The sequence below is a fragment of the Lepidothrix coronata genome, unplaced genomic scaffold, assembly GCF_001604755.1.
Source record: "Lepidothrix coronata isolate B3197 unplaced genomic scaffold, Lepidothrix_coronata-1.0 Scaffold202, whole genome shotgun sequence".
NCBI classification, from domain to species: Eukaryota; Metazoa; Chordata; class Aves; order Passeriformes; family Pipridae; genus Lepidothrix; species Lepidothrix coronata.
In genome coordinates this window covers 1103864-1116155 of record NW_016690382.1, presented here as the reverse complement: position 1 = coordinate 1116155, position 12292 = coordinate 1103864, and the positions used below count along the sequence as shown (strand labels likewise).

Below are 12292 nucleotides of genomic sequence, written 5' to 3'. Positions count from 1 at the left end.
AAAAAAGAAAGTAACTGTCTTCTTTTTTCCAAAGCAAACCAAATCAAAAATCCCTAAAATTATTTGGAACTTAACCTCACCTGCTCTGGTGCAGCACAAGTGGATGAAGTGTTAAAAAGCATGAAGCACATCTGCCTACTTAGCATATAAATTTTGGGTGAAATGTCTCCTGGTCAGCTGTCTGACCTGAGACATGACTGCATCGTGGCTGGAACACAGGTACCTAGCTGGAATATCTGAGCTGAAGTCAGCATCAGGATTGGATGAGAAACTGATGCTCAGGGGCTGTTTCCTATTTTTTTAAACCTGTGGGAAAAAGTTGTAATAATTAGACACACGAGATCAGAGCTACTGGGAATTTAGCACAGCAGCAGGGGTTTTCCTTAGCTTTCTGCCACTGAGTGCATGGAGTTCTACAGCATGTGATGCAGGATTGAGGATAAAGAATCATAACATTGACTGTGCAATATGTCCCAAACATCATTAACACAGCATGCTCAGTTGTAGGGTGGCACAATGCCTGACAGCAGGGTGGTTACTGTGACAGGCTAAGGAGACCTCAATGATTTTGCTGACTGTATTCTCCTCCTCCTCAAGCAACAATCACAGAGTTCTGTAATGTCCCACAATGGAAAACATTACATACAACACCTGCAGACATGGTCTGAAAAAAAACAACTTTCTCATCTTTTTCACCTGTTCTGAAAGAGGAAAGGTGACTGACAACATACATGATACACACAGATCTTCAGTATCCAGGTTGTCTGAACAGCCTTTGCCCCCTTGCCTACAGTACCTCTTCTGTCTATGACCACAGATCTCCTAAAAATCAGGAGGAGTAGCCACTGCACACTATGCACAGTTTTAAACATTTTAACTAGGCAGAGAAGAAACCTATGCACTGTGTTTGGCACAAGTGTACTGTGTCTAGTATGGTTATTTTCCTCATTAATAAAGCAGAACATAAATTTGTTTGCCATGATACCTATTTCTAGAGTTTTTTTAACTATGTGTTTTTTATTCAAACCTCAAATAACTTATGGTGTTGAAGACGGGGTGACTTTTAGTCATTTGAGAATTTATTTTAAGGATAATCATGACTTCCAGATAACCCCTCAGAAACCTTCTGGAAACACAATTATTTGACAACAGATAAGCAAATAACTGAACAGAAGGAGGTTAAAAAGAGTCAACAGAACAGACAGATCTTGCTTTATGCAAAGAGCATCTGCTCTCCTCTCTCACACAATTAAGAAGGCTGGAAACAATATGAGGGAAAAGAGAAAATGCATTGACTGCATATAATACGAGCCAAGCAAACATGCAGCTAAATACCTAACAACTACAGAAAAGCAATAAACACTTACATTGAACGCTTCCTACCTTTTGTAACTGTTGTCACATGTCAGACCTGGCTTGAACACTTCCAACATGAGGTCAGAATAAAATGGTACAAATGAAAATAATGCCAATTTTCTGTTGCCATGAAAGTATGAAAATTAATGTCTGCCCACCTGCTGTTTTAACTGATGTACTAATCTGTCCTTCTCTCGTTTAAGAGCCATTACTTCATCTTGAGTCTTCTTTTTCTTTGAAGCAGACAGCTCAAGCAAGGCAATATTTGCATCTTTTTCACTAATTGCAGCAAGCAAAGCTTCCTGTCTGATAAAATAGAATAAAATTAAAATTGTTACATTCTCATTAAAGCAGAACATACACTACTGTATCTCACCATGTGAGATGTTTCTTTCAGTCTCTAGGAGAACAATCAACTACCTTCTGAACACTCTAAATAGCAAACCTTGTCAAGTCTAACAAAATCATGAAATAAACAAATTAGCCGAAGAAGTTTTCTTTATAGATTTTCCATTATTCACTTCATAAAACATTTACCTCAGTCTATTTTACTACAATATATCTAAGAATATTTCTGTGAAACTTCTTGCTTTTAAACATCTTTGATATTTATTTTTTTAAATTCACTTTCCCAAATTCTAGAGCATCTTATAGAAATCTTTTGTGATTTATACAAATCATGAAAACAAATAAAACAGATATATGTTTATAATATCCTGTTAATTTTGTACCCTAGAAACCTCAGTGAAGAAATATCTGAACATCTTCCTCATATTTATTTAAATGTTTTCCTATGGATTTATTATTTTTCATGGTGTCACCACAAAAATATATTTCTAGAAGTAAAATAGAACATCTAGAAAATAAGTTTCTTGATCTATTTGCTCATGAGAAATTTTTTCCTTTGCAATCTTGACCCCTCAGTCTTCATAAAGCAAACAGAATCTTACAGCACTCAGAAACATAAAGGATTACACAGGGAATATCAGGGGCACAGCATAAATAATTTGTGAGGACACATGACAAGGGCAATTTTTACAACATGCACAGATCTTGCAGTATCTTATATTCTAAAGTGCTTGTGCTGGCAAGGCCATAATCTGTCCTTTAATTTCATAAATAAAAGGAATATATTGACCATCTGCAATGTATTCAATGACAGACTATGACTTATCAGCCAAGAAAAAGCATATAATACCTTTAGGCATCAAATAGCTTTTAGAACAGAACATGTTATGGCCTATGCCTTTTTTCCAGAACTATATAAGATCAATCATTAAAAAATAAACATGGATAAATGAATCATAAATTAACTTTAGGCTCCAACTGCTAATAAATGTATGAATATGGCTCATGAACTTCATACAGTCAAGGTGAGCTAAAAGTTTGGAATTCTCACAGTCCTTTGCTTGCCAGCAAAAATGTCAAGAAAGCTATTTCACTTTTATTTTAAAGTTCCTAATGTATTAATGTAAATATTTATAGGACAATATTTCTGATGGAGTCAAAGAAAAACAACCCATTTATTTTACCCCAAGTTATGCGACATGGATCAATTTTAGGTAAACAGTTGCATTTTATTCATACACTCTAACAGTCTCATTCATTATTCTGTCCTCTTCATTCTAATCACAGTTAAATGATGTTTAAAAGAAAATGCCATAAGACTCCAACAGTCTAATTTAAATTATAGGTATGAATTATTTTAAATAACCAGTATTAAACATAAAAAATATCAGGGGCACCTTCCACTAGACCAGGTTGCTTAGAGCCCCATCCAAGCTGGCCTTGAACACTTCCAGGGATGGGGCAGCCACAGCTTCTCTGGGCAACCTGTGCCAGGACCTCACCACCCTCACAGATGTCAGATGCCCTAACCTAAATTCTCTGGTAGAAACAACAGGTATTCTGTTACTTTAAAGCCAAAGAAACAGAAACAGTATATTGTATATATACATAAAATATGTTCTTCCAAATCAAATAAGATTACGTTGGCTCCCCCACAGTCTTCTGATAGCACTCTGTATTAAAATTACTGAGAAAGGTTAGTCAGAAGTGTTGACAATGTTCCAGTGGTCTTGCATCAAGAAACATTTTCTTACTTTTAACTTGCATCAGGCAACAATTTTGTTATTATTTTGGACATTATTGAAAATAGGTTTCATAACGTTCCTCTGGTTTTGAGGATATGCAGGGAAAAGATTTGCCCTGTCTGTAATTAACACCAGTGGGATTAAATACTAATCTTTAAATAATGGTAGTCATTGCTCTAAAATAGGTAAACAGCAAAATATAAATAAATCTGTTTATACCATAATAATCATTGCAGAGATATACTTATTTAGTATCTGAAGGTAAACAAGTCATCACAAACTCAAATCACTCACAATGAACATAGGTAAAGAAATACACATCTCAGAAATTCCAAGGTTTTAAAATATAGTTAGATTCACTCAAGCTATGTCAGAACTCCATGCCAGCCAGACCCAATATAATGTCTACTCTCTAATAGCAAATTTCACAGTAAATACTTGCCATCTGTGAGGTTTTTAATGATATATAGTTATTTAATTATGAGTAACACATATTAGAGCTGTAAAAAGCCAAAAATAGAATGAAAGGTTTAAATTAAGTTGAAAACTCTATGAAGCTATTCTGAAGTTTTACTTCTCTGAGGTTTGCTTCTCCTCTGCCTCAAAAATTGGCAGCAAAAACACAAACCTGACTAGTGAGTAAGAAGAGTCAGAACTTCTTTGGTATCATTTATTATCAAATAAATGATATTTGGTATCAAATTATTTGGTATCATTTCAACATCTGATAACAGTATTCACTTGCATCCATATTTTTTGTGTTGCCAGCCAAAATGATCACACATTCCTGTGGTCACAACTGCTCAATTGTGCAACACTCTCTACCTCTACTTTAAAGTAGCAGATGAGGTGAAACCTTCCATGGGACAGGAGAGCCAGCCAACGGGCTCTTGAAAATCTGCACTCTGGATTCTGCAGTCCCAAACCCACAAAATTCTGCAGAGCCAAGCATGCACCTTCTCAGTTGATGGGGATTTTCCTATCTTGGGAAAACATGCAACCAAACACTTAATTCCAGGAAATAACGACTCATATCAAACACTTCCAGGAAATAATGGTTCATAGTCATGTGAAATAGCTGCTGTCATATGACACCACAAGTGCTCCTCTGAGACACTCTGAGATTTGAATCAAACCCACAGCACACACGGGTTTGAACTGGCCCCCACGAAATTACTGCCAATATATTTTTTAATTCTTATCTTTATAGTTAATTTAAGTGGAGCTGAGAGGCTTTAAACCTGTGCACGTTGAGAGAAAACTATGCAAGAGTGCAAGGACGGGGATTTCTACTCAAATCCTTCCAGGGTAACGTGGAATGACGGATACATCACTACAAACTCACACTGCCAGCACTCTTGAAGCCACCCAAACATGAGCCAGCTTCAGCTCAGAAGCTGTAAAGCCTCATTTATCTCAGAGACAAGGTGTTTTAGCTTGGGCACCGTGCCACACAATGTGCTGATGGCTTCCAGACTGGAACTGGCTCACACACAGCCTGCAGAGTGCGGGCAGAGCACGCTTGCACCTGTCTGCACAGACACACTCCTGGGATATGTCGGCACATTAGCTGTGTCTATTAGCATGGATAATCTGAACAGTAATAACCTCAAATATATAATCCAGTGGCATTTAACCAGGCAGCTGGGTTAGCAGGAGTTCAGCAAAGCAGGACTGTGGACTCTTACCAAACGACACATGTTGGTTGCTTACATCCTTATTAAACTACTGTACAGCAGGAAGACAGAGAAACCCAACAGTTCTTATTAACATTTTTCAGAGTACAAGACAAAGATGTTGTGACAGAGCACCTAAGCAAACTGAAGTGTTGTCCTTTACTTCTGCACGGGCTAGCACCCAGCCTCCACTAAGTCCCTGGAACACAGAAGTTGAAAAATACCCTGCCCGTGCTAGTAAGGCATTGTAAGTGAAGAGATCCAAGCATTTATGAAACTGCTGACCAGGACAGACCAGGATCTCTAGATTATCATAGCCCAGTTATCACATATTGCACACGAGTTTACCCACATCTCCCCACATCTTACCCACACTGCCAAGCTACCCTGTCATCACACTTCAAGTTTCCTATGGAAGAACAAAACCATGAACAGCAGCAATTTATTTTAGCTATCCAGTGACCCTGCTAAAAAAATAACATCACCGGTTTTGCAGGAAACATTTGAAATTACATTATCTGACCATTAGCAATATGGTTAAGATGCCAGCAAAGCAGCTGACAATGATTTTCTCACAAACATGATGTAAACTTTATTCAAAAATGTGAACTGGTGGCAAGGTTTTCCTCTAAATCTCTCAGGTGGGTAATACACTTCCACTTTGCTGCTAGAAAACGAAACTCATCATGTGTTTCAGTGCAAGAATTTTTGAAAATCAAGACCTGAACTGGCACCAAGAACAACACACAGTCCAACATATTCTCCAGCTAACATGCCTAAGAGTGTAAGCATAATTTATAATTTCTAATTATCTACTGTGTCAGGGAAAAAAATTACTATCCAAATACAGTTCTATAGAGATGTTATCACTATTTGCAGCCAAAATGTCTCCTTATTGTTTAATAAATTATGGCAATAAAATACATTTTAAAATAATTTATTAGAGCAGTGGATTAAATGACATTCTTTAACAGTAATATTTATAAAGAGTAATCCCTTTTGCTATTAGTAGTTTTTCCTCTCTTTTTTTGGCAAACTAATCTGTTATACAAATAACAGCGTAGTACTTTTAACACAAAAAAAAAAAATCACTCTAACTTTACAGGGTAAAATTAAGTAAACTCTCAGACTAAAAAATACATAATTAAACCTAAAAGCATTTGCTCCACATTGTTAATTATTCTGTACATTTTCCTTAGAACTACATAAAGTCATTCCTAGAATTCTCAACTTATATATCCTCCACTATAATATGTTGCTCTTTCCAAAGAGGAGAGGGAGAACTTGTCCCTGAAAAAGCAAAACTGATGAAATTAAACTTCTCTCCCTGGCAAAGACTGACAACAACCACAGCAAGTCTCCTTAATACATTGACAGTGAATGGAGCAGTCACAGCTGAGAGCTGGGCTTAAGATCCTAATGTTTCCAGTAAGAAGTACCACGAAAATGTGCACAAATATTTTGCTATACTTAATGTCACTTCAGACTAAAATACAAAATAATAGACAGAAGAAACACTCCCTTCCTAATGGGCAGGAATTAATTTATTTACACAAGTTGTATTCTATGCAAAACCATTCAGGATTCCAGTCTGTGCAATGTTTTCATTAACTACATGAATGATGGACTAGAAAATCTACTTATTACATTTCAGTGAGGCTTGAGAATGGGAGGATTTTCAAGTGCTATGAAGAGAGGAATAAAAATGTCATTACAAACCAAAGACGCTGTCTAGAAAACTAAGGAGAAACTCCATATTAAGGATCTGTTGTGAATAAGGCAAATATCACACTGAGAAGTATAAACAAAAATAGATTGCAAGGCAGAAGTCAGTCTTTTGATCTACATGAAAGAACTGAAATAATGAATCCAACACTCCAAGAAAAATGTGGAAAGAAGCAGTTAGAGAAATGACTGACAAGAAAACATTGGGAAAAACTACAGTAGTCTATGAGTGGCAACAGCATAAAGAGAACATAAAATGCTATGTCAAATTATAATAGAGGGGTTTTTTTCTATATTCATTCACACAGAACAAGAAATAATGTCCATAAATTGAAGAAGAAAGCTGTGTTGTTTTCCCTCCTAATATCAAGCCAAGGTGTAATGATAATGGCAGGCTAAGTATCAATAGCAACTGTGCCAGAGGTTGAGGAAAGATGGCCACTGACAGTGGAAGCCTTTTTGAGCATTTTAGGCAAATATCTCTTAGAAATGACCTGGGTATAGTTGATCTTACTGCAAGACACAACTTTACCAGCAACCCAACAATTCAATGTTTTAAAAAAGATTTATTCTGTCTCAAGACAGTAGTCCTTGGAGTTAATGCCATCCTTTATCTGCTTCCATCATACGCTTGCCAACCTTCCTACAATCTGAAGGAAAGACCTTTTACATTTAAGTTTCTAAATCTGCAGTAAGAAAGAACAATACAGTTTCCTGTGAAAGATTCCATTATAACAATTGCACATAACTTTATACTGTATAGGCCATTCCTCAGTGAAATACAGACATGCCTTTCCTTGGAGGACTGATCAACTATTAATCTGACAACAGAGGTGGCTTTTAGACAAACAAAAAAATAAAATAAATGTTTTAGTGAAGTCACTGGAAGTAGTGCTAAGGAACAATCTGAATTAAAGTACCAAAGGTAGGATTAGAGAAAGTAGATGATATCAAAGCAACTCAATTATAAACATTACCTAACACCTGAAAAATGCAATCTTATGGATCTCTAGCAATACAGACACAGAGTATGCATTTGTGAAAGCATCTGTCCTAGATTGAAAAAAATTACTTAATATGAAAAGGAAGTCTTAGCATACTAGAAGGGAAGATAAGATAATGCAAGAAGAAATAAATCCATGAAAGTCTCCGTTGAATGCCAAACTGAAAAAGTATATTGTATACAGTATTTTATCAAACTTCAGCCTAAACAAATGTCAAATGGAATAATTTCTTTAACAAATATGGGCAACAACTCAGAAAAAAGGGTTGCTCGCTAGCATATATTTAGTCAAGATTAACTAAGGATAAAAAAATGTACTAAGAACAGATTTAATAACCCTAAGCTGTCATTCAGCTTGTAGGAGGCATTCAAGATACAGCTAATAAAACACAAAAAAATGGTTCCAACCACCCACAAAAAAATCTCAGTAGTATAAAACACTGCAGGATGACCACTAAGATAAATGCTTTCTTTTGAGAGCTGCCTTGCAGTTAACCTTCTTAAAGAGTCTCCCAGAAACCTCTAATCATAATACATTGCATTGCCACTTATCACAGTCAATTTAGAAGTGAGCTCTGTAAACACTCCTGCCTTACTCCCCACCTCTGTTAGTCTAAGAATAATTTTTTGAGCTTTAATAAAAGAACTCATGACAACTTTCTGGGAGGTGGAGTGATTTCTTAGAAACAGTCCAATTGTAATCTAACAGAATTCCAAGATTAAGATTTATAGAAACAAGACCTTCTAAGAAGAACTTTTACTGCCTTTACTACTTAAGCTGTTATCCACAAAATACAGAAATGCAACTTAAAAAGTCACTATTAAAGTTAAATCAAGTCAGAAATGTTTGAACTAATGATATACAGTAGAGTACTCAACCAGTTTCTTACATGCTAATCGTACTGCAGGAGAAAAAAAAACAGTTCAATCAACTTTTTCCCTTTAATTATTGTTTTCTTTCCCTCATGACCCCCAGTATTCAACCTTAGGTTCAGTAGGAGGTGACTAGAGATAGACGGTGATGAGAGATCCTGTTTGAAACAGCTTCTCTCTGTCACTCCTAAAGCAAATAAATGGTTTGTTAAAACATGCTGTTAATCCATTATGGATGTGTATGCATCTCAGAAAATAAACTTCAGAATATTATTGGTATTTTAAAGCTTTTTCTTTAAAAACAAGGCATAGTGATCATACACATGAAATTTAAAATCTGTATATTCAACAACAGAGTTGTAAGTCTAAGCTAGTACTGTGACACAGACATGTAAATTCAGTCACTATTGATTTTCAAAGATTATCCTAAAATTGTATGTTTGAGGTTGACAGAAAATTTATCTCTCCAATTGCTTTACAAAAGGATATTTATAGCTTACTTCTTTTGAATGAATATTTATTTTGCACTGCATTCAAAGAACAAACTCTTCTGAAATACTTCCAGAAAAAAAAAACAGCATGAAATAGGGGTTGTCCTGGTTTCCTTAACAGCAAACACAGAGAACTACTGATGCTCTACAGCCCAAACACACCAAGGAGCAGAGGGGACTGCCCCCTTAAGTGTGGGACACAAAGAGGGGGGGCCTGCTCTTACACACCCCAGTCCACCACTCTGACCCCACCAGGCACTTTTCCTCATATCATCTGAGTATCAAACCTTGAATTTTCCGTCTGATCAAGTCTTCTGCTGGAAACAGGTGTGAGGATGAAATGTCAATGCTTACACTACGTGAGACAAACAAACAGTCTCTATATTACACCTGAATTACATTTATATCTTCATTAGGCTACAATCAAGAAGAAACAGGAAGATGCATCTGTCCCTAATGTGAAATTTCAGAGTAAATGGAAATAAGGAGAAGAGAGGACCTGATTCTGAATAATCATGTAAGAGTTTCTTGAAAAAGCAGCTTCCTTACCAATTCATCCTTTTCCTCCAGTTTACCTGCCACAGTTCATTACTCCCATAATCACACCTCTACTTACATCTCCCAGTAACTGTATTGTCTCTACATTGGCAATTGCAAATTTTTCCCTTTTTTCCTCCTTTACATCAATTTGCTATGTGCATAGAGGTCTCTTGTTAAGCAAACAAAAATAATCCAGATTTTAAAAGGCAAAGAAGGAACTTCACGCCCAACTTTTGGGGCTAATTTTCAAGCAAGAAGTAGGCACTCAACTGCCCTTTGAATTCTCGGAACTTTTTCAAGCCCTATAACATTGCACTTCTGATGTCTTGATAATTTATGGGTTTAAAATGACAGATAAGTAAAACAGATCCCTCAGAAAAGACACTGAGAAAGCAATTACATCATAGTTTCATAGATCATGCTTCAATGACCACTGCACTCTCATTTCATTCAAACAGGCAGCACTGCTCACACACGAGGAGATCTAACAAGCTTCAGACTGTGTGAGAAATGCAGAGGAAAAAAAAAATCACAGTCCTGCAAAGCACAGCACAATAAGTTAGGAGATGACAATTATTCCCAAAAAGTTTTGCAGCTTTTTACTAGAATTGACTTCCACTGTTCACCACGATTCTCCATAGCAGTGACACCCATACTTGGTTAAAATACCTCTGCCTGTTTTATGCGATAGCCCGACGTGGTGCAGAAATGGGAACTGCTGGGAAGAAGAACAATGGGATGTGAATGCATGGGATTGTGTTACAGCACAAGATGGCACTGCACAGGGTCCACCTAAGTTAAACAGGAAAACAAAACTATAGGTAATCTGTCATTGTCAGCCCCCTCATCCTTCAACACCGCTTTTTGTGTTTATAGAAGACAAAGATAAAAGTACTTTGCAGGAGGAATGGTTTGATCTTTAGAATATAGTTCTTGGTAATGTTTTTGAACTGCCAAATAAAGGTTTAAGCTTGGAAAAAAAGTTACTATTAAGAGTTACTCCTGCTTTAATGAATTTACAAGGAATTCAAAGTAATTGAGTTAAAGACATACAAAACTGAGATGCAGAAAGAGAATATTAAAAAACCCCAACCTTTTCATTTATTAGTTTTTGTTAATTATAAACTGTCCTTAATTTTGAGTTGACAATATATTCCAAATAACCATTTGTTACAAAGTAGATGGTTATGAAAAAGAATGAGTGGGGCTTTCTTTCAACTTTTAATAAATGCTGATCAACAAAATTATCCACACAAATAAAAATGTATAAAAATCTATTTTCTCTCTTTCCATTGGGAATTTAAGAAAAAGATTGATCTGATTTTGAAAAAAGTAACTTAAGGTCCTCCTTCTAATTTCCATAATGCTACAAAGAGCTGGCCTTTGAACAACATGTATAACAAAGCTCATAAATCCAATGTAGATCAACTGAACTTGAAAACATATCATAAAGAGTTATTAACTCCACTTTGAATTAAAATATAGAAATCGGCATGAATATGTATTAGAATGTATGCCTTGATCTTTACAGTATATTAGAAGGCAATTCTGATAAATAAAACTGCCTGAATACTTATGATTAACAAAATGCACTCTCTTGGCAGTGTGTAATTCATATTTGATGACTGATTTGAGGGCACAGTTTAAATGTTCACTTACTAAATACGGTGTCAGACCAGTGTAAACCAGCATCATACCATTTCCACTAGTCACAAATATATGTCAGAGTACAACTCTGTATGTTAACTTTAAACTAAGAAACTCTTTCGAGCTTTGAACAGAGAAACACACACCCGACACATGCACATATCCCAAACAGGCTGACAGTTTTAACATTTCAACTATTTTAATTTAGATCTGTGAAGTCAGAAACATCATTACCATTATTAAGATGATGACATCCATTACTTATTGCTACACTGTATGTGTTAAAAGTTACATAGCTTAATTTGATAGGTACAGGAAATCCTACAAATTATTACAATTCACTATGTTTATTTGTTAAATATTTGTTAAAAAATATGTTTTTGTTAAACTTGCCTAGCTGATAAGGTATTCCTAAGTACAGAATAAACTTTAACATACTGTTCCTGACAATTTCATCATATCAAAAAAAGTAGTTATGCATCTCATTAAAGAAGATATTTCTTCTCAAACTAGCAGGCCACCATTCCTTTAGGTGTGGGATGTCTAGAAACCTAAGTGTCTAAGGCCATTTTATCAGAGAATATTTATTCAAACCCCACCACCATCATTTTATCTCAGTGAAAAAAAACAACTTCCTTTTTAATAAAATACTGCACGTCCAAAATACAGCATATTAAATTAATAACTGTAAAATAGAGAAGTATCAGGAAAGACAATGAAAGCCCAGAGTAGGCACAAGATATTTTACATGGAAGGAAAGGGGAAATTAGGCGGCAGCACATGAATATTTCTCTAATTAGTATCTTAAAAGATTGGGAAAGGAGGAGATAGGATACCACATGATGTTATTTAATTATATGACTTCCCTGCTAATGGAGCTATTCACAA

General features: G+C 35.7%; 1 protein-coding gene across 1 annotated transcript in view; it reads right to left on the bottom strand.

The window, feature by feature from the left end:
* Positions 1 to 12292, bottom strand: part of ERC2 (ELKS/RAB6-interacting/CAST family member 2) — a 436730-nt gene that overhangs the window by 140990 nt on the left and 283448 nt on the right. The window contains 1 exon segment of the mRNA XM_017832458.1: positions 1515 to 1662. Coding sequence (XP_017687947.1) covers positions 1515 to 1662 — 148 coding nt within the window.